This window comes from Artemia franciscana, unplaced genomic scaffold, assembly GCF_032884065.1.
Source record: "Artemia franciscana unplaced genomic scaffold, ASM3288406v1 PGA_scaffold_23, whole genome shotgun sequence".
Taxonomy (NCBI): domain Eukaryota; kingdom Metazoa; phylum Arthropoda; class Branchiopoda; order Anostraca; family Artemiidae; genus Artemia; species Artemia franciscana.
In genome coordinates, this window is record NW_027062649.1 from 3,060,656 (window position 1) to 3,084,865 (window position 24,210).

Below are 24,210 nucleotides of genomic sequence, written 5' to 3' on the forward strand. Positions count from 1 at the left end.
ATAATTAGTTTAGAGCACTTAGAAATGCTAGTTTTAGAAGTGCATTTGTTTATAAAGAAAAGTGTATTAGTCCATGAGCCCTGTGGGCAGCAGGGCAAGATCTGTACTCTATATTTATTTGTTTTTTTTTCAAGTTTTATCACTCTGTTGAATAAACATAAAATACAGATCTCATCCCACTGCCCACAGGGCTCATGGACTAATACACTTTGCTCTATAAGTAATGTTACCTGTAAGCAAGCCTACTTTATGCATTTTTAGTCTCATTGGAGGGGGATTTTAGAAACCTAAAAATGAATGTGCTTATCTAATACTGACAAAGAAACAATATACAATCATCAGGATCTTGCTATATACAGTAATACACACTTTAGAGCACTGAGTGGTAAAATTCTAGTTTAGTGAGTTTTGGCTATCTTAGAAAGGGGTTAGGTTAGGAAAATTAAACTTTTGGGGATAGGTCTATAGGCTAAATTATAGGGAAGAGGAGGGCAAAACTTTCCAATTTAAGGTTTTGACCCATATAAGATGTTCTTCTAAAGATACAAACTTCTTTTTTACATGTACAGAAAGCTTAGTTTTTCATCTTCCTTTGTAATTTTTTTCAATGACTTTCATCAAGTTGTTTGTCAGTGAGACCCAAAAACATATGACCTCTTTAAGTGTCCAAAGTTGTCCCTACTGTGGGGTGACTTTGGACACATGGAGGGCATTTCCAGACATCTATTAGTTAAAAATTCAGACAGTGTGTTCAGATAGCACAAAAGTAACATAGCTAACTGGAATATCAAAAGAACTCTAAAGGTATTTTCTAGCACTTCACATCATTATTTTATGGCATAGCAAGACAAGTCACACCCAAATACAAGCCCTTCAACTGCTCACCCTGTCCCTCCTGCAGCAAAAGGAGTAGGCAGTTTCATAATTATATCATCAAAATCAGTTTCTGCACAATCAGGACATTCTGGGAAGATGAACTTTTCACTAGATTTGTGGAGGAAGTTTATTTTAGCTAATCTGCCACTCACTTCCTCAATCTCACTAACATAGTAAACAGCAGAGTTTGGTTTCTTTCCTACATAAACCTTACAAGCACAAAATTTCCTGGAGAAAATTCTTTGTCAGTCCCAAGTTCACTGATGCTTCTAGTGTGCAAAGACTCATAATCTGAATTGTCTATGAGCTGTATATCTTTGTCTAAAATGCTATCTTCAGCCTCCTTATCAATGGATAAAACCTTGGACTTTTTCAATGACTCCAAGTTCAAGGACTTTGATCCTGAGGACTCATCTGGTTTATGCTTAGAAACCCATTTTTTAGTTTTCTTGTCAAACTTTGCCTGAGCCTCTGCTTCAAGGGATTGCTTAGTATCTGTATTGCTTAGTATCAAAGTATCTGTTCTAAATCCTAGCTTTGTGAGGACCCAGTTGTATTCTTACTTTTGGATATGGTCTTATGCTTTCAGGAGCTATAGGTGGGTTTAGTGTTGCCTTTGGTTGATCCACAAAGACTGGAGCAGAAGTATGAACGGAACCAGGGTGAGGATCATCCATAGTAGAATCTGGCTGATTCTGGGTGGTTTGTCACTTCAGCTGGTAAAAAATTGGCCTCTGTGAAGATATTTGGATTCAAATGCCAAATTCCTGCCTTTTCAAAACCAGGTGTGATGCTATGAGGGTTCTGCTTGTCTAGAAAAGGCTTCTTGCACAACTTTGCTATTTGGTGTATTGAAATTCTCTGACCTGGATTCATCTGCAACCAAGTGTCAAATGACTCCCTGATTGCATGTTTGAATGGTGCATAAATCAAAACATCAAGGGGCTGGATGCAATGAGGGCAATGGGGAGGAAAGGTCAGAAGATGAATGCCATTATCTTTGCATAAGGAAACTACTTCAATTGAAATATGGCTTTCATGATTGCTAAACAGGATCCTCCTTGCTGGGTTTAACTTCTTTCTGGAAGTGCTGTATTGAACAAAGGGAATTCCCCAAGGTCATCTATCCCTTGTGATGGGCTAAGCCAATGCATCCTGGTGATCCATGATCCATCTTGATACTTTCTCTTGGGAGCCTTGTCTCTTGGAAAAACAAACACTGGGGGAATAGTGTCACCTGTGGCAGACACAAAGCACAGCATTGTGGTATTTTCCCCTCTTTCTGCTGACACAGTCTATGCCACCTGTTTTGCCCCCTTTTTAGCAATGACCTTCTAAGCTTGAACAATTATGGGCACTCCTGTTTTGTTGCAGTTCCAAATCCTACCAGGAGGAATGGGGAACCTGCTATACAGTCCCTGGAGATTACAAAAGAGGGCACCAATTACAATGACATTGAAGCCAGTAGCACAAGCCTGGCTTGTATTTTCCCGTTTTCTAATAGACAAACTGGCATTTTGCCTCATAATTCCTTTAATCCAGTTGACTCCTGCTCTTTCATTCAGCTCCCAACTTGGTGGGAATTTGAGCTTCAAAGCTGTTGCCCATTGGTAGGTTAATTTTCTTGTTGCATTTGGAGTTAGTTGGTGGTTCAACATTGAGCACTTTTCGAGATATATAACAATTTCTCTCTTGTTTGGGAGTAAAAACAAACTTAGAACTCTCCTGAACACAATCATTATCATTGTTAGTACTTGGGCTACACTGCTCAAGATCTTGCATTTTATACTGAAAGCATTTCATGGCATCCACAAGGGTAGACTTCTTCAAATAAAAATATTCCGCAGCTGCTTGGAAAGATGAATTTACGATTTGTCTTACAGCACACTCAGTAATTTTGGAGCTGGGGGACCACCCTCCCCTTTCAAATATAGGTGCAAACCATTTGTAAAAGAAAAAATATCAAGAATATAGAGAAGCCTGTATGTAGTCTATAATAAAACTGAAATACTTTGTAATTTCCTACCTCCAGCTACTTCCAATTCCAGACTTGAAGATACTTCCATCAGCATGGGGCAAAACCAGACACCTTGAAATGTGCCCAGAGTTGCCCCCAAAAAAACTATTTGGAGTCACCCCTTATTGACACCATTTTGAAAGTTTACCTTTATGTGGAAACCATCAGACATTTTTGATAAAAATTACCAGGAAAATGCTGAAAAAATACCTCTTAGGATCCTGCTAACTTACAACTCTGTAGCTGCAAATATATTTAAAATCAGCATTAATTGCTTCTAAATATCTAATTTCATTTAGATCTGATCACCCGTTTTTAAGTTAAAAATACCTCATTTTTTCAAATTTTTCCGATTTAACCATCCACCCACTCCCCCCAATTCTTTTGATGTAGCTATTGGTATTAAAATTCCATTTTTTAGAGTTTTGGTTACTATTGAGCTGGGTTGCTCCTTATTACATTTTTTTGCCACAAACTAATTGATAACTTGGAAAATATTCAATGAGAACTATAGGTGTCAAAATTTACAGATATTATATACAAACTTCTTTACCTCTTATCTCAGATGTCTTTGGCATCAAACATTAAAAACTTTTGTCAAATGTGTGCTACATGAATGGCATCTAGCAGTGATTTTCTGAATGGGTTAGTTCAAGATTTTGGATGAGAGATCCAATGTACAGTTTTGTCCCCTCTCCGCTTTCCCAGGAAGGTATTTTAGAGTACCCACCTCCACTCCTTCTCCCTCTAGAGGGCCCTGAAATTTGCCTACATGACAGGTCTGTACCTATTGAAATTTTGACAAAACAATATTTTACCTTAATTTTCAGTTACCAGTTGCTTTTTCTCTGCCTTTAGTTCTGAAAATGCAATTCCTGCTATTTCAGTAGAATTCTGAGCCATATCAATGTTTGTATTTTCAAAATTTAGGAAATGTATTTGCATATATTTAAAACCTTATAAATTGGGATTGAGCAAAGTTGTGAAGATGAAAAATTTTTTGTTGTACTTCATTCAAGCAGAAGATCTATTTTGCAAGGTTTCACTTTTTATAATGCACATATTTTAAAGGTCAGGACCCTCTAGAGGGAGAGGGAGAGGAGGTAGGTACTCCAAATACCTTCCTGTGACATTATTTAGCCTTTAGACTTATCCCTGAAAGTTTCTTTTTCCTAACCTAACCCCTTTCCGAGATAGCCAAAAGTCACTAAACTAGAATTTTACTGCACTTAGAACAAAACTAAACATTTACCAAATTGGCACTGTATGATATTTTCACTTTATTTATAGGTCATTTATGTATACTGCTCAATATTTACCTGGTTGTGAAGCAACTGTATGCTTATTAGATTTGTAAGGGTATAATCTTTATGAGGTTCAATTGTATTTATTACTATTTTGTGATAATTTTGTTTAATAATACTTTCAATAGGCCTTTGTTTCAAATTGATAGTAGCGTAACAGCAATAATGATACTGGTACATAGTTACTCCTCTAAAGATGCTTCTTAGCTATCTTATCAAAAGTTTCTAAAAAAGTAAGCCTTAATTCAAAGGTAATTTGCCATCTCTATAATTGTGCCAGCTAAGCTACTGTGACACCATCAGCTAGCACAATTTTTTTAAGCCTATTTTTTTGCTCCAAGCTACAATTTAAGGCGAGGTAATTCTAGTTACTTTGTTAAATCTGGAATGCATTCATTAAGGGCAAAGGAAATATGCCAATATTACCCTTTTCAATGAATCACTAATAACTAAAGATTAGTGCAATTCAAAGCTCACTCCAAATATTGCCCAAGCCTAATCTTCTCTACTGTGACAATTTGTAACATTTTCAGGGTTTTTAATTCCTTTGCTAGACAGAAGATGAACTTATGGTAATGCTGAATAGTTTGGTTGCTTTTGAAAGAAACATGCTTATAAAAGTACTAGCCTAGATCAAGCCTACCATTAAACTTCTTTTTTTTCTATTTTCAAATATTATGATTGATTTTCCAACAATACACCTCCCCTCCCATCTGATTGTTCCATTTATAGCCTGAATAGTGGGAGAATGATATTTTCGTGAATGTATATGGTCTACAACCAAAATCATCTCATGAGAAGGTGTTTTGGTGTCCCTACCTCCACTCTTCCCATTTCCATATAATATGCACACAGGCATGTGTTGTTCATATTTGGTTAAAATTATAGATGAGAGGGGTTGATTTTCCAACAATGCACCTCCCCTCCCATCTGATGGTTCCATTATAGCCTGGATAATGATATTTTCATGAATGTATGTAGTCTGCTACCAAAATTATTTAATGGGAAAGTGTTTTTGGTGTCCCTACCTCTACCCTTTCCATATAATATGCATTCAGCCATGTGCTGTTCATATTTGGTTACAATTCTAGATGAGAGGCTTTTGTCTATTTAAGATGGTAATTGAATTAGGTGAATAAATCCTCAAAAGCGGATCCAGACCCACAACAATTCTCTGGTCAAAGTTTTGAAGCACCTACCTCTACTAATTCCCCCTGGTACTGAACTTTGATGACCTTTTACTTTGTGTTTTATGATTGAAAGCTTGAGAAAAAGATATACTGTAGAAAACAAGTAATAAGAAAAGTTTATTGAGCCTCATATCTTTGCTTAATGCTATTTTATGAGGACCTTATAGGAATGAATATATGACTGAAAATTTGGTTGATAGAATAGAAATTACATTTCAAAAGCTAGATCAAACATAAACAAGACTGAAAATCCAAAATGAAGGTAAAACATTTTTTTCAAAATTTAGATAAAGAATTTTTAACTATGTAATAAAAAAATTTTATATTTAGGTAAAATCCAAAACTAAGGTAAAACATTACTTTTATCAAAATTTAGATAAGTATAGACCTGTCATATGTAGAATCTTCTATGGTTTAGAAATAATGAAAATGTGGGGAAAGTATCTTGATAATACCATTCTAATGCATATTTCAGGCCTACATTTATTCCTAAATTTTTCATTTGCCTAAATATACTACTTTCGAAGATAGCAAGCAGCTTCTTAATTAGAATTTTATGCAGATTCCGTTTTGAGCAATTAAATTGACACATTCTTCCTTAGACTATTTTTTTGTCGCTTAGAACTAAGACAAATTACTACACAACACATTAAAGATTGTTTTCAGCATAATTCTATATGAAGGCCTTTTGTCAATCTTGCAAAGTAAGGAGTTAGGTGAATGAAATTGTCAGAAACAGATCTAGAGTCTCACTGATCACATTAATATTTGTAAATCTGTTTCTTAAATGTGGGGAAAAAGCATTCATATGACTTAAACTGTGCTGAAATATCACAAATTTTGTTTTCTAAAACAAGATCCAATGAAAAAGGGAATGAAAACCCCATAAACATAAGACATTTTTGTCAAGATGTATACTAGTCATGCATGTGTCAAAGTGTGTTTTTTGTGATATAGGTAGGGTAGTGCCTCTAGTTCACAGACAGTGCCTAATCTTGGACAAATATGGGATTGAGATCAATATCCATAAACCTGGACAGTAGTTTCCAAATCTGGGGTAGACTTTAATGTAAGCAGTTGAAAAAAGTTTGGACTGGGCTAGTTTGAATTTGCTGTAAGGGAAACCATTTTTTTAACTTTAAAAGTTAAGAAGATGTTACTCTTACATTGTAGCCTAATTGAATACAATTGTTCTGCTTTACTACACTTGCCTTAGATAGAATGTATCTATCATAGTCTGTCTATGATCTAGATATTTTGTTCTAACTTTGAGATTATATATCCAAGGGCAGGCAAGCTCAAGTTTAAAGTGTGCGTCCATATTAGCTTCCATTGTTGTCCATCAGTGAAGTTAAAACTGTTACTGTTGTAAATGGTTAAAATATTCAAGCTGATCATGCTTATTAAGAAAATTCAGGGAAATTCATTGGTGAATATAATCATCTTTCCAATAATTTTGGAATAATATTGAGACTTTATAGCCATTTAACTGTTAATTGTCTTGCTATTGGATATCTCACTTTCTGTTTATTTAGGTTCTTAGTTTAATCAAAATTAATTTAATTTATATCCCTTAACTATTGTAGATGATGGAAAGACTTTGCAGGTAGACTGATGTAGAAGATCATCCTCAATTTGCTAGCTCTGTATGAATAACTAGTTGCAGTGAGCTGTGCCCCTTCTCATGCGTGCAATAATGTGTGTATGTGCCCCATATGGTATTTGTGCAATATTATTGGCTCTAAGGTTTTTTGTGTTTTTTTTTTTTTAATTGATTTGGAAGTAATTTTATGTAAAGTAAGAAATAACTTTTTTTTATAGATTGTAATCCATTTGTAGGCTATAGTTTTTATAATAATAATGATAATATGTGCTTTGTATATAATATTCTTTAAAGAAAAACTAATTAGTATAAAAAATGCATAAAGAAATGTGAAGTATTATCTATTATAAATAGCTTGCTTTGATATATTCCAAGACAGTACTGGACGAGTGTCCTTTAATGTTATGTTTAGAACTCGTTCTAACCTCAGGTCCTGTCATACACATTGAAATATAAGAATCAGAACATATTTATTTTTCCAATTACATCGGTTATTTTCACTTTGTCTGAATAATCCCTTTTTCTTCTAGGTTTGCTTGGCTCATTCAGGTTTGGTCACACAGGTGTGAATAATGGAACGTATCCTTTTTGTGCCAAAGATGCCAATGAGAACATATGCATTATACTACTTGAGATCTTCAAAGATTCTTGAAAGGTTAATCTTGGGACAAAATTGTTTGATGTCTAAAACCCTTTTACTGTTAACATTATAAATATATTACTTTTTGCCCACTTTTTTGCACATGCAAGTTGCAAATCACACATCATAAGAGTCAATATTTCAAACAGGTTAAAGGACACATATATATATATATATATATATATATATATATATATATATATATATATATATATATATATATATATATATATATATATATATATATATATATATATATATATCCAACTACAATTGGAAAATTATTGAATTTGTTTTCCATTTCACTAAGTGTTGTTACATTTTCTCTTACTAAAAAGAACAGTCATAAAGGGAATTTAAATTGAGAAGCTTGACATTCTTTATATTAATGGTTATTAAATAAGAACCAAAAATGGGGCCCTTTTCCTGCTGAATTTAGAAATTTCTAAGTCCCTTGCTTGAATTAAAGGACATTATTTAAGTTATTCATTGAGATCCTAAAAAAGAGCGACATTTGCCAGTCATTAAATTGTTGCTGCAAGTGTATGACTGTTAATTTACCCCTTAATTGGTCATGATTGGTCATAATCATATCCCAGTTCTGTTGCCAGTTTCATGGAGAGGTGAAAGAATCTGCTTTTTGTGTTCATAAACCTCCTCCTTTATGGAGAAAACGATGAGGTAAAAGTTTTTATATCAAGCAAACAGATTTATTTAGCAATACAGGATTAAAAAAAAAATATTGTGGAAAACACCATACTTTATATAAAAGACTCTGATTGGGCTTATAAGGCTTGAGGGTTCTTTGCTATTTTGTGTCATAACATAGCCTATTCATTTATTTATTTCTATCCCCCAAAATAAAGAAGTATCAGCTGCAATTAAAAATAACAAAACTACTTCAACTAGTCAAACAAAATAATGATTTACATAAAAAAAAAAAATGAGTAGCATATAAAATACATAAATGATATTGCAAAAATACTTGAACAAATAGAACAGAGAAACCATTTACAATGGGCTTCAAAGCAATTGAATAAATGTCAAGGAGAAAACTTAATAGCTCAAGTATGTTTTAAGTTTTTGAAAAACGAGAAAAAGGTTATGGGTAGAGAGAAAATTCTCAGAAATGCAATAAAATTGGTTTATTTTAATCTTAACCACTTCCGACTCTTTAATTGTAGATCTCTAATCTAATTCATTTTTATTTTTAAAAATAAAAATGTTGAAATTTTAAAAACTTTAAAAACCTTTAAAAGTACTTTTAAAAACTTTTATAAGTAAAAAGTATTTATGTGCATTTACAATGAGAGCAATGCTAGATCACGCAAAGTTTTCAAAGTGGGCCCATAGGAAGGGTATATTCTTATTGACTAAGTATATAAAAAACTATAATCTGCATAATATTCTATAATTTTTATGTCCTCATTGTATTTACATACGATTTATTTTATTTGTTTATTTTATTTATTTTTCAAGCTGTGTTTTAAAATTTTATTTATTTCTAGACATGTTATGTGACCATAGCAGGATGGTATATGTGTAATTGTGTATATGGTATATGTGTATGTGTAAAATGAACACTACAATGTCAGTGTACTACCCTATGATATTTTAAGTATTGACATGGCCTGTGCCAATTATATATGTCTGTGTGATATTCAAAGTAACGTGGCTCTGATTTGAGCCCAAGATTTAGTAGAGGATCGCATGTATTTGAGTGGTTGATTTGTTCAAATGTCAGCTAAACAACAACAACAACCTGAAATTGCAAATTAGTTCAACTCGGTCCTTAACATGAACAGCAAGGCATCATAGCCAAGCGGTTGGTACACTGAACTTGCAATCCTGTGTCTGTTGGTGGGATGGGGTCAACAGTGTGAATATTTATATATGATTTGCCTCCAATCATGCAAAGCACTCTGGGCCTATAACAGAGAACCAAGAAATCATTACTTGCCCTACGTGGGCCAGTGGTCTGTATTCAAAATTTTTATGGCACTTGGTATTAACCAAGTGACATATAGCAATCGCCAATTCTGTTGGTCTGTCTGTCGGTCCCGGTTTTGCTACTTTAGGCACTTCCAGGTAAGCTAGGACGATGAAATTTGGCAGGCATATCAGGGACGGGACCAGCTTAAATTAGAAATAGTCTTTTTCCCAATTTGACCGTCTGGGGGGGGGGGGGGGGGGGAGTGGGGGGGCGGTTAATTCGGAAAAAATAGAAAAAATGAAGTATTTTTAACTTATGAATGGGTGATGGGATCTTAATGAAAGTTGATGTTTGGAATGATATTGTGTCTCAGAGAACTTATTTTAAATCCTGACCGGATCTGATGACATTGGGGGAGTTGGAGGGGGGAAACCTAAAATCTCGGAAAACACTTAGAGTGGTGGGATCGGGATGAAACTTGATAGGAAAAATAAGCACAAGTCCCAGATACATGATTGACATAATCGGAACGGATCCGTTCTCTTTGGGGTAGTTGGGGAGGGGGAGGGGGGGGGGGGGGTAATTCTGAAAAATTAGAAAAAATGAGGTATTTTTAACTTACGAACGGGTGATTGGATCTCAATGAAATTTGATGTTAAGAAGGATATCGTGTCTTAGAGCTCTTATTTTAAATCCCAGCCGGATCAGGTGACATTGGGGGGGGGGAGTTGGGAGGGGGAAACCTAAAACTTGGAAAACACTTAGAGTGGAGGGATCAGGATGAAACTTGGTGGGAAAAATAAACACAAGTGCTAGATACTGATTGACATAAACAGAACGGATCCGCTCTCTTTGGGATAGTTGGGGGGGGGGCTATTTCTGAAAAATGAGGTATTTTTAACGTACGAACGGGTTATCGGATCTCAGTGAAATTTGATATTTAGAAGGATATTGTGTCTCAAAGCTCTTATTTTAAATCCTGACTGGATCTGGTGACGTTAGGGGAAGTTTGGGGTGGGGGAACCTAAAATCATGGAAAACGCTTAGATTGGAGGGATCGGGATGAAACTTGGTGGGAAAAATAAGCAGAAGTCTTTCATACGTGATTTAAATAATTGGAACGGATCCGATCTATTGGGGGGGGGGTAATTCTGAAAAATAAGAAAAAATGACGTATTTTTAACTTACGAAGGAGTGATCGGATCTTAATGAAACTTCATATTTAGTAGGACCTCGTAACTCAGATCTCTTATTTTAAATCTCAACCGGATCAAGCGTAATTGGGGGGGGGGGGGGGGGTAAATCTTAGAAAATACTTAAAGCGGTGAGATCAGGATGAAACTGGATGGGAAGAATAAAAACTTGTCTAAGATACGTGACTGACATAACCGGACCGGATATGCTCTCTTTTGTGGAATTGGAGGGGGGTAATTTTGACAATTGAGGTATTTGTAAATTACGAAAGGGTAACCAGATCTGAATGAAATTTGATATTTAGAAGGATCTTGTGCTTTAAAGTTCTTATTTAAATTTCGACCAGATCCTGTGACGTTGGGGGGAGTTGGAGGGGGAAACCGGAATTCTTGGAAGACGTGAAAATCGGGGTATTTTTATCTTACGAATAGATGATCAGATCTTAATGAAATTTGATTTTTAGAAAGAATTCATGTCTCAGAGCTCTTATTTCAAATCCCGACCGGCATTAAGCCTCTGATTTTCCTTTTTAAATCAATCTATTGATTCATAGAATTTTGTTAGGCTCATACCATATTATATCTTGGCTCTTAGCTCTTCTCGCCTCGTCACAAGTGCCATATGTGCTCTTAGCTCTTTTTTTTATTAATATTGACCGGAAATTGTTGCTGCTTTTTTAAACTAAAAGAAAAGCCTATATCCATAGGTCTACTAGAAAGGAATTAAAATACTTATTCAGACTTGTAGAGTGACTCAGTAAAATAATATCGTTAGTATATACAACATTGTACAACAGTATCAGAAACTGGCAATAAAATGTGTATCACAAATTAAATCAGCTTGGTTATTAATGTAGATGGGAATTTTGTTTTTTTAACTTTTAGAAAGTTTCTTAAACATACTTAAAAGGGAAAACATTACTTAATAACAGTACTAGCCTTAGGACGACTCATTAGCCATGCAGCTTTGACAAAGATCTATTGCTGTGCTACTAAAAATTGTCGTTTATTTGCACTTTTCACATATCTAAACTCACCTTGCGAATTATAAGGGTTTCACTAAAAATGAAAGAAAGTAAAAGTGAGAATGGGTCCAACGAAAATACTGGATGCAACAAAAACTAATATTTCGAGAAGGCAACTCCTTGCCTTTTTTAGGAATGTTAAAAAAAAAAAGTCCCAATCAATCAATTTCACATTTTCTGAGCAAAAAGAGGAACGATTTTGACCAGAAAAAAAGAGAATTAATAAAGGAGAAGACGAAAACAAACAGCATGTTGAACAAAATGAAATAAAGCCTAAATTGGAAGAATTAAAAAGCTATCAATGCAGAATAAAAGAATAGAAAAAAATAATAGTTGAAATTAATAAGATTAAATAAATTAATAGCAATAAAAATTAAATAACGATTTCATGCTTGGGTCATTTTATGATGTTAGACTAGTAAGAAAAAATTCCTTAACTACTTTCTTTAGACCTATTGTTTAAGCTGAAGTTCGCTGTCAAGGACCTTGAAAGGAGTTCAAAGAAATGTGAAAAAGAAGAAAAGGCAGAGAAGGCCAAATGTAAAACGGCCATTCAAAAGGGGAATATGGATGGGGTCAAAATCCATGCAGAAAATGCCATAAGACAGAAGAATCAGGCTCTGAATTTTTTGAGAATGGCCGCAAGAGTTGATGCTGTGATGAATCGAGTTCAAACTGCGGTGGCTGCTCGGAAGGTAATTATGCACCATTTTAAGTCTATCTTATTGTGTTACTAAGCTACCATTTTAAGTCTATGGCACTTACTGGCTGAAGGGCCTTGAGACGGTGATCAGCACCACCAGTTTGGACTTTAAGAGGTCAATTTCTGTTTCCTTTATCCTTTTTTACTCTGAACAGCTCTTGAGTGTTTTCAAAGCCTAAAATAACTCAGTAGTTTATGGTAAGCTCATTTACATTTGCAGAATGATCTTTTAGCCTATAAAAGTGGTCATGAAAAAAAAGAGTGAAGTGTTCAGATCAGATTGCGAAAAATCTTGAATCTTCAAAATGGATCTTGTAGATTTTGAGCGAAACTGTAATTTTTAATGAGTAAATTAATTCATGTCTAATATTATGAAATAGTCAGTCTGTGCAGGATGTAAGTAAGCATACCTCTTTGGCCAGTGATGAAAACTGTTACAATATCTTTTATTTGACTCAAGGTAAAATACCAGCCAATAAAGACAAGGTTATGTCTTTAAATAAAAACCTTTGAATTTTTGATGACTGAAATTAAAGAAATGTTTTCCATTGCAAAGTGTAAGCACTGGAAATATTGGTATTCTCTCCTTTGTGAATAAAAAATGTTGCCATGTAATTTAGAATTGCGACAAAACAGGGGTCATCACTTTGCCAAGCAACTGTCAAACAAATAAGTGCCACAAAGAATAAATTACCTAACAAAGTCCATCCTTTCTTTCTGAGAAGAAATTCGTTAAATCTTGAAGCTAAATTCAAACTTTTGAAGAAGATTGCAAAAATTGTCAAAAAAAGTGCTTCCCAGTGAAAGGTAAAACTCTTGGTTTGCCTTTAATACCACTATTAACAGCTCATTTTGGCATCAAGCAGCCTGGGGCCACAGCTTTGCATGCCTCTTTTCTCCCTTATCTGGCTATCTTATTTTTTTTGAATGTAATTTAATGTTTCTTTTTGTATGTTTAGCTATTTTACCTTTTTTTTATTGTAATTTTTTGCGTTTTCACTACCTTAGATAATGTCTGAAACAAGTCCTTGGTTCCCTCTAGTTTCTCCCAAGATTTTGACTTCTCTCTAGGCTCTGAAAGCATTCCTTTTTTGTATTTATGTTGAAAATTGGAAAAACTACAAAATTGGCCTTATTCTACATTTTGACTAATACATTTGCTTCCCGTTACTGTAAATTGACAAAAACACTTAAAATAGGTAAGTCATATGGAAGTTGACGAGAAAATGGGAACGTGCCACAGAAACGTTAAAATCAAAAACAAGTAAAAGGTCCATTACCTTAATTTTGAAACGAAAATTTCAACTACCTAGAAATTAAAGATTAATTTAATTTTAATCCATTTCTATATACCTTACGTAAATTTGATATATGTTTAAATCTAATACAACACTTCTGAAAGCAAGGTGAAATTTGATCAGGTGGCTCTGGAGTAGAATATTGGAAGCTTAGGCCAGTAGCCATCGTTTTGATTTTTCCTGGGGCGGGGGGGGGGGGAGAATGAAGAAGATGGGGTTTATCTCCCATGCATTTCTTCTAAGTGTCCCTAATAAGGTTCCTTTTTTAACCTTTATTTTAAAGACCAAGTTAAAGACCGGAAAAACATTTACTACAGTGCCAATAATATATTTTGAAATTTTCTGGTACTGGTAATGCCAAAACCACCCTAATGATAATGGCTCTTATGCACCTTATTATGATGGAATAATATAGAACCAGTTTAACTTTGTCGTAGATACTGTTATTTTGGTATCAGTAGATATATAAAAGAATTAACTTGTTATGCTGATTTCAAATATATAAGATCCATGAAGTTTAGTATTATCCATCCCAAGCTATGAGCCTTCGAAAAGGGGGGTGAACACCATCTAAAAGTCAAGGGCTCTTAAAGAAAATCGCGTCGTCAGATTCGGCGTATCCCAGAACCTGATTGAAGGCGTTTCAAGCTCCCATTTGGAAAAATGCGGAACGTTGTATTTTTTCCAAAAGAAAGATGATCATGGATGCCTGTTTTTTTTTCCTAAGGGCGATCGCATCAAACCAATGGTCCAAGAATTAAAAGCTCTAGTACCCTTTTTGAGTGACCGAAAAGATTGGACGGCAACTAGCCCCCCTCCCACCCCCTGTTTTCCTCAAAGTGGTCCGATCAAAATTCAGGGATAGCCAATTTGTTTAGCATCGTTGAAAAGCCCAATATTTGTGCCTTTGGAGATATTATGGCTCCCACGGCCCCTGGGGAAAGGTCTTTAAGTTATAAAATTTGCCCATTATTTACGTATAGTATTTGTTGTTGGGAAATATGCATCATACGTTTTTTGGGTGGAAGGTGTGATTTTTCTGCTGGATGAATTTTCCACGGGGTGTATTTTCCATGGGGAGGGAAGTTTCTGGGGGTGAACTTTCCATTTGAAATTTTACACTTGGGGAATTTGCCGGAATTTCTATACGAATTTCTTTTTATTACCTTTCTTTCTCTTTGGTGACTCAGTTTTACATGTGGAGGTGTTAAGGTTCAGGTTCATTTTAATAATAAAATAAGTTACAAAATGTCCAGAGCCCGGCTGAGAAGACAAATCCGTAATGCACAGGATAGAAAAAAAACTTCTATAAATAAATACAACATCCATACTTCACTACATGCAATTCAAACAAGTGTAATTAAACGTATTCCCCCGTCAATTGCCGGTCAACAGCACCACCCGTTGACGCGTCCAGCGAAATAAACATAAAAATAAATAAAGATACCTAGAACCCTGGAGAATGCCTAGGTCCAGTATCATAAAAAACATATATAAAATATAAAGTGAATTGTTCGGGGGAATTTTTTTTTACCGGGTTGGAGTTTTCCAGAGTATCTTTCAGTAGGAGGGGGATTTTGCGCGGGAGAAATTCGCCATGGGAGGGTTTACAACGGGATAAATTCTCAAGAGGGAATTTTCTGTGGGAGCATATTTCTACTAAGGGGTGGAGTATCTTCGGGAAAACTTTTCCACGGAGGAGGCGATTTCCGGCATGACCTTAAAATCAATCTTTTTAAGTGAGTCTCTTTCAAATGAAAGCGCGCTAAGAATAATTTTTCACCTGGAACCATCTGCAAGAATTTTTCGAGGGGAATTTTCAGTATTAATGGAATTATATGGGAGGAATTTTCCCGAGGGAGGCGGTACTTTACGTGGGAATAACTTTCCATGGAGGGATTGCCTGTAAATAAAAAAAGAATTTTTCATGGAGGAGCTGGATTTCCCCCCTTGGAGCTGGATTTCTCCTATTATTTAGAAACGATCAGAAATTAAATACAAAAAAATAGTAATTCAACCAAAAGTAAGGAGCAACGTCAAAACTTAAAAAGAAAAGAAACTATTACGTAAATGAAGAGACTGCTCCCTCCTCAAAACCTCGTTCTTTACGCTAAAGTTAGATTTTGTGTCCCAATTCTTTAAAAACTACTCCTGAAACAAAAGAGCTGTTTAATTAGAATAATAAGCTGTTTTAAATGTTCTTAAAAAAACTTAAGCGTAAAAAGTGAGGTATTGAAAAGAGGGCGGCCTTCCTTATAAAAGTAATAGTTTCTGTTCGTTTTAAGTTTTATGATGTTGCTCCTTACTATCAGTGGTGAAAAAACTTTTTTTGTTTGATTGATTTTAAAAACGGGAAATAAGTAAGAGATAAGAAGCCTGTAAAAACCTTAATCATGAACGAATCGTAGAATGTAATCGTAAAATCGTAATTGTAATCGTAAAATCGAAAAAAATCCTTTTCTTTGTAGTGATAGCTTTCCTCCTGTAAAATAGCTGCATTAAAATCACAAGTTTTGCCTCATTTTTACCAATATAACTTCATTGAGTGTTCTATTAAAGTTTGCTTTCATATAATCCAAGTTTCATTGGTGTTTGGCGGCATTATTCGCCAAATACGGAATTATTATATTCTTTCATGTTTTTCCTCATTAAGTTTGGCTTCTTCTTTCTTTTTTTGTTTTGTTTGCAACGACGGTAGTAATCATTTTAAAAGTAAGCATGCTAAAAGTTATAAAAAAAAGGAGCATTGAAACCAATTTTAACTAACTAAACGGAGCCGTATTTCAAAGTGCTTTCATAGCAATACTTCTACTATTTCTGACTTTTTTTCAAGGATTATCTGGGTTTCGCCAAAAAAATATTGTTCTCCGAAAACCTCCTGAAAATTAACATTAACGGAAATGAAACGTGTTCTCCAAAAATTAAACTTAACGAAAAAATAGTGTTCTCCAAAATATCTGAAAATTAATCTGAACTAAGATTAGTGATTTATATGTGGTGTTGATGTTTGTGTATTTACAGGCATTAGTTTTTGGCGATATTTTAGAAAACAAAAATTTCTTTCGGGGAAGCCAGGAGAAACCCCGAACGTTTGGTGGCAGTGGAGTACTTTTCTGCTGCAATATTAAATGTAGTTAGGCTAATTGTTTGTGTTAAGAATTTTCTTGTTGTTGTTGGTAGTTAAGAACTAGAAAAAATCTGTCAAATTACAACAGAAATGTGAACAATTTTATAAAATGCAGAATTTTCCTTTGAAGTTTCCTTTGATTCTGGATCACATTGAGATAATTGACAGCATTAAAAAAGAAAGAAAAAATATTTATTTTCAAAAAAGCTAGGGTTAAGGCTATGTTAAGTATTTTCATGTTACTGTTGTTAGTTTAGAACAAGAAAATGTCTGTCAAATTATAACAGAAATGCAAACAATTTTATAAAATGCAGAATTTTATTCAGGTTCAAATCATCATCAGGTTCAAATTCCTACCTGATGATGACAGGCACAAGTCCCGTGGAAATTATCGTTTGAAGAAAATCAATCAGCTGACATCCATAGCTTAGGTAAGCTTGTTACCATCTTCCATTACTATGTTTACAAAATGACTTTACAAACTCATCAACGATCTTTTTATATACAGCTTTGCTACAATTTTTTTATAAGATTTTTTTGGGGGGAGTGGGTTATGTGGAGTGGGCCTCGCATGTGCATCTGTATTATGTACATCCAATCTATAGGTAACACTATTCATGGGCAATTTTGTCAAACTAACCGTTTTTGGCAGGAGAAAATAACTTGAAATAGAAACTAGAATATTTACCCTCAGACAGGTAATTTTTCAGTGGGTTGTGAATGAAATCCAGTTACTAGAGTGAAATTCCTGTCACAGTCTCGTTCAAGATAACATGGCGTCTTTATGACTGAAGCTTCCGTTGCGCTTTTGTATGTGTATATTCATTTCCTAGATAACGCCATCTGGTCACCGCTGTTAAATCAATGGAGTCGATAATTACAATTTTTCAACATCCAATTATTAACAATTTGATTTTCAGTAATGAAATATTTAATTTTCAGATAACGCAATCTATGGTTGGTGTTGTAAAATCAGTGGACTCAGCAATGAAATCAATGAATTTGGAGAAAATCTCAGGTCTGATGGATAAATTTGAAAGTCAGTTTGAAGATTTTGATGTACAGAGCCGTAACATGGAACGAACGATGTCACTGACGACAACAGTGTCCATTCCACAGAGTGAGGTTGATACTACGATTATGCAAGTCGCCAACGAAGCAGGGTTTGTAAACTTCATATCTTTCTTCTTGGACTAGAAAATTTAGCACCCCTACACACCACAGTGGCAATAGTGGATTAATTGAGAGATTAATTTGCCATTTTGTCATTCTTAATACTTTTTAATCTATTTAATCCTTCTTAATCCACCATTTCAATCTTTGTCTATTTAGAAAATGACGAGAAGAAAATTTGTTTTTCTTTAGGCGTAATTTTTCTTCATTTGAATTTGGAAACTATCTGCAACACCTTTTAAAAAGATTACCAGAAGGTGATAGGATAAATGGCACTTGGATCATAATTCTATTCTTTTCTATGATTTTTAGCATGCCAATGTTACCCAAAGAACAGTTGCTGGTCCAAAAAGTGAAACAACTTGTCCTCAACATTTCAGCTGCAGTAATGACGTATTATAAGGACTACTTCTCTAAAACCCTGTACAAATGCTAATGCAAAAAGTAGGACGAGTGATGCTTCAGCTGCAATAATGACGTATTATAAGGGCTACTACTCTAAAGCCCTGTACAAATGCTAATGCAAAAATTAAGGAAAGTGAGTATGTCTGGTCATGTTAGATTGAATACTTTTCTAATCTACCGTTTGCAATAGGGTGATCGTGGCGAATGTTTCTTTTCCTAGTTGTTGTTATTGTTCCAGCTAAAACACTTAGATGGGCAAGCAAGACAAATAACCACATGTTGGACAATATTTTCTTTAATATCTTATCAAAAGCGTCGAGACCGTAAAGAAAGGGGATAGCAAAAATATTTACATACCCCTCAGTAGGGTCGTCAAGGGGGGATACTAGGGCTTGGTTCCCATAGAAACCTGGGAAAGAACAGGTCAGAACTCTTTTATAGCTTGACTTTTTTTATTGTAGTCGGAATTTTGCTTTTAAAAAGTACAATAGTATTAGAAAAAGTGAATAATTGAGACGCCATTGAACCGGGCTTGGTAAATGAGCAATGCGAAGTGATTCTAGTGATTTGTGGAAAAATTTAAGATGGGTGCGTAATTTGAAAATGAAATCTTAAAATGTCAATATACATCTACCGCCTCATTGCACACTTTGAAGCAATTATGGAAACTCAAAATAAAATTTGAAACAACTCAAAGGCTATTAATAGTGAGTTTTCGAATAACGAAATCTGCAGAATCCAACTTCATTCTTAATTTATTTTTCCTAATTTCACGGCAAGAATTGGTTAAAAACTAGAGCCAACAACATTTGAGTTGCAGGAGAATGTTAGCAGCAATGTTCTGTTATCTTGTGGAAGTGAAGTTGTTTTTAAAATCACCGCTAAATGTTATTTTTAGGACGATGGAAACCGGCATTTAGCGAAAATAACTCAATTAAAGTACCTGCCATCTATCTTGATACAAAAGTTTCCGAAGCTGGCTACCAAGAGAATGTGTTTAGTCTAAAAGTTCTAACCTTCGATTAATGTGAAGGTTTTAAATTAATTTTTTTAAACCAGTTTTGGCGATCCATAGGATCATGAATTGAAAAAGTCGAACCGTATATAATGAAAAATGTCTAGTTGAATTAACTTAATTGAATAATTAATTGTTGCTCCAAATTTTAACTAATTAATTTAATTATTTTTAAGCAACGAATTAAGAATTTTAATGAATTTTAAGTAATTATTATTAAGCAATGAAAGATAAAATTTAATTTTGTTTAAATAAGAATATCGAAGTATTACGTTCAACTTTTTTGCATGCAAAAACCTTGGTTCAAAGATAAATTTTTTCGCACGATTTCCAACCTAAGAAGTGGCCATTATGTACAGTATTTGAAAATGCCAAAAAAGTTAAAACCAATGAATCGAATCAGAAAAAGTACAAAAACAAAGTAAATAAGTTGGATATTTCCCCATCATGTACACATGTATACATTCACATGTATGTTGTTAAGTTACATTTATTAATGTAAACATAAAATGTACAAAACGTATTGTACGTATTAAACGTATTGTACGTATTAAACGTAAAAAAATGGAGGGTTTTCCTTGAAAGTTTATGAAACACTAATCTAAATTCTTTAAGTGATTTTACATGGGGGGGGGGGCATACATTTGCTACGTCATTTGATACTTGCTCTGCTTCTCCGGCGACTTTCAATTTTCTAGAAGTGCCATCTAAGGTTTCCTTAAGCCATTTCTTGTCTTAATTATGTTACCTAATCAGCAATGTAGAAACCTGAGAAAAAGAAAGAGAAATTGAAATGTGCTTAGGATGTTAGTGTATATGTCGTTGAAGGTTGAAAAGATATAGCTGTTTTTCTTTTATTTTATTGAATATTAATTTAATCTTGATTTAAGGTTGGATCTTAAAGCCTTATTTCCTGTTGGTGAAACATCTTCTATAGCAGAGACTGCCTCAAACCCTGATCTAGATGAGCTGACCGAAAGACTGGCGAGATTAAGACAAAATATATGTTAATGGTACGCATATTTATATAATCTTTTTGTTTGTCAATGTGGTTGAATATCATTTAGTGTACGGTTCCTTATTGACTGAACTCAAGAAAAACTCAAGCCACAAATCTCAAATTACGTGTTTCAACCCGGAAAAACACAGTCCTTACAAATTTCAACCCACGTAAAAAGTAATTCTGCAAAACTCAGATCAAGAGAAATTTGGACGATATAACACTTAACCCGGTATAGCTCAACCCAATGCAAAAATAAACCTGATTTCGGATTCTGGATGGTTCGCCCATAGAAAACATGGTATAGGGACAACACACCATCAGACACCTACTTACGGAGAGTAATCGACCTAATAGATGGATAAAAAAAGTGCAGCACGGGATATAGATGGGTACCGCTTTAAAGAGACGTTTTTGAACTTTTCAAATGATGATGATCGTAATGATAATAACGGCATCGGCAACGTCAGATTTTTTAAACGATAATGATTCAGAAAGGTACAATGAGAAAAATTACGGTGATAACGTTGCAATAAAAAAAAGGTTCGGCAGTATCAACATTGTCAATATCATTGACGTTAATGTCAGCCGTGATGTTGCGGTGGATAATAAGATTCTTGTCAACGACACTATTATTTTGTGTCATCTTATGATCATTATCATCGTTGGTAGATTGTTATTTTTTAAGCAGATCTAAATGTCTACAAATCGGAGTCTGCCGCGCCTTCAATGCACCTCATTCTGTCACAAAGAGTGTTCACCGTGACGTCATTGTTTCCACTATTAATTCGACTGGGCCGATTATATCCTGTGTTGAATTTTACTTGGATTAATTTCTGATGTGTTGAAACATGGTTCAGTTTTAACATGGTCAAGTTTGGATTGGGTGAATTTTGCTGGGTTATAGTTTGCTCGTTTGTTTTGCGTATATTTTTCGCGGGTAGAATTTTGCGTCCATGAGATATAATTCCAGCCTACTAGCTAAGCCCTCTGTTATGGATATGGAATCATTAGTTAAATCTAATTAGAAAGAAGAATATGTATATAGGTTTGAGAGATTATTTTCCTTCAGCAAAAAGTATACACCCTGCTTGAGTCAAATTCGTGTTGTGGACAGGTGTGTCACCCTCTGAGTCTATAAAAGAAAATTCCTTATTTCCCACCTACACACGCCAAGGGGAAAAGCCATCGTCAATATGGACAAAAAGCATATGGCTTTTAAGCTGCATCTCAAACGGAATTTATAATTGCTATTATTTTTTCAACAGCAGTAGATCAATAAGTGTATTTCTTACCTATTCTTATCATGTCGGCGTCAAATGTATGTTATTATTTTAATTTTTAAAAAGTATTTGATTGCAATCGTAAATGGGCAAAAAATGAAAGATTCATTATTCTGATTGTGACAAAACGTGTATTTGGTGTGTATCGAGCATCTGCTTATGTATTGGTCTAGTAATTTATGTTTTTGTTTCCCGAAACGTATGAGTAAACGAATAAAATCGATTGAGAATCCCGAGTTAAATTTGTAAGGGGAATGCGGTACTAGATTTGACTGTCAACCCGCGGTACCGATCACCACTTTCTGACCCTTCAGGCAGGACATGCATCGTGGGGTCGGCGTGCTTAGATAGTGTTAAAAATTATGATCAAGAAAATGTAACGAATTTAGACATCCTATTTCCCTTAAATTTTTCTTTATGAGATCCTGCCACCCCAACTGTGGTCGACCCGCGATCTGTTCACCCTTGACGGTTGGCCAAAAAGGACAATCTTTGGAATTATATCATCTTTCATCCCCAGAACGTGCCCAAGTCATCAAATAAAGGATAGCTCAACACAATAATGAAATATGATTCAGCAACAACCAAGATACACTATATAAATAGGTCCCTTGAAAAAGGTTATTTGATGAATCTAACTTCTTCACACGAGCTACAAAAAAGAGAAGACTGACCTAAAAGGATGTTTTGTAAATATTTTGGGTATTTTTTGAGTCTTCATTAATCTATTTTTGAAAATTGGTTTGTAAGGATGTCAACCTTCTTTGGTTCTCCTCCGTTATGTTTACCCGGAACAGTATCTTTGCTAGAGACAATATTGCGAATATTGCTAATGAACATTTCCAATTCGCATTATGTTCACATAGGGTTGTGTTTCCATGACTGTTACAGCTGTTTCTAAAAAAGCTTTACAATAATTTAGTTTAGAGTTGTAAGTGATGTAAATGTTAATTACTCCTCTGTTGTAAATGTTACTTTAAAGTATGATCAGATTGAATTTTTCTCATGATTCGTCGTTCAGTTTTTTTCTTAGTGCTCAGATAATTGCGTTGCCCTGTCTTTTTGATTAAAATATATGTTCCAGATATTTAAGCAATATTGTGTTTTGCTGTGATGGGCAACAAAGGTGAAAAATACACACAATGTTGCCTAGATGACTTCCGATCCAATTTGGCTCATAAAAAGGTCAAATTTCAGTTCGAGAGTGACTCCAGAATTGTATAACTGCTAGTTTGGTGCGAATACCTCTGGCGAATAAGAAATTGTACATATAATGGATAAAACAAACATGCCCCCGTAACGCAAGCAATGCAAATTTCCTATTTCTCTGTCAGGAGTTTTTTGTTAGTAAACTCTTGAGTATACCTAACCTTAACCAATAAGCAATATTTCTCTTTCTTATTTTCTCTTTCGAATCTATATGGAAGAATAATCTTTCATTTTGAGAAAGTAAGTTACTTATTATTCGAAATTATAGATTATTTGATCTTAGAAGATTGAGTTTTTCAGTTACGGGACAAGAACTATTTTTATTTAATACTTTTATTTTGATGTTCATTTAACGTGAATAAAAATTCTTCGAGATAACTTCCAAAATCGGAAAGTTAGTCTGATAAATCGGAGGTATGATCATAAACCGAAGCACAACTTAATAAATTTTGTTATAAACGCGATTATGAACTCGATTTTTTCATTATCCCTGAAATTGACGATGTGCCAAGTAGTTTTGTAATAAAACTAGCGATATACTATCTTTAATATAGACAAAGACTTTGGACATAGACCAATATTTATAGACAAAAAAATAAACGTACAGTAATTCATTTATTAAATCAATATTGAATTATGTATATCAAAATGTAGAGAAAGTAGCAGGTAATGAAAAAAACTGCCCAATGGTGCAGTGTTTTTCGTGATAGAGCACAAAACTACACCATCGAAACTACCACTGGTGTTCGTTTCATCCTTTGTCTAGAACTATTCACTATACTTGTACTAATAGTTTTTAACGATTCATTTTAAATCGTCCTATGGATGTTTTCCTAGAGTTAAAGGTCGGTTTGACCAAAAACGCTTGGTTGGCTTTATAACTCGTTTTTTTGCTTCTCGTGTATTTTTTTCTGGTGCCAAGTATTTTCTTCGTTTTCCTATTTTGTCCCGTAAGTTATATCCCCAAACGTTACGGAGTTTTTGAAATATGTGATAAGATGGATGTTTTAGAAGGTAGATTCAGACAGCGATCTGAGTTTGCTTAAGCTAATAGCTTTTAAACATCCACTTTGAGCATATGCCCAATAAAACTCCAAAAAGTAGTCTTTGTCAGGTTGGCCTTTACAAGACAAATTTTTGAAATATATATATCCTGAAAAGAGAAATCACCAATGCTACAGCACAAACACAAAAAAAGAAAAAAAAGAAAAAAAGA

The 24,210-nt window shown here is 34.3% G+C and overlaps 1 protein-coding gene across 2 annotated transcripts in view; it reads left to right on the forward strand.

Moving 5' to 3' along the window:
* LOC136041478 (charged multivesicular body protein 1B1-like) overlaps positions 1-24,210 on the forward strand; it is a 54,379-nt gene that overhangs the window by 28,139 nt on the left and 2,030 nt on the right. Inside the window, exons 1-5 of one of the 2 annotated variants that reach the window (XM_065726171.1) lie at positions 3,438-4,246; positions 7,521-7,569; positions 12,232-12,476; positions 17,852-18,072; positions 20,393-20,515. In XM_065726171.1, the coding sequence (XP_065582243.1) occupies positions 7,563-7,569; positions 12,232-12,476; positions 17,852-18,072; positions 20,393-20,513 (594 nt within the window). In that variant the 5' untranslated portion in view covers positions 3,438-4,246; positions 7,521-7,562 and the 3' untranslated portion in view covers positions 20,514-20,515. Of the gene's footprint in view, positions 1-3,437; positions 4,247-7,520; positions 7,570-12,231; positions 12,477-17,851; positions 18,073-20,392; positions 20,516-24,210 lie in introns of those variants that run through there. The other variant, XM_065726170.1, reaches the window with a different exon arrangement.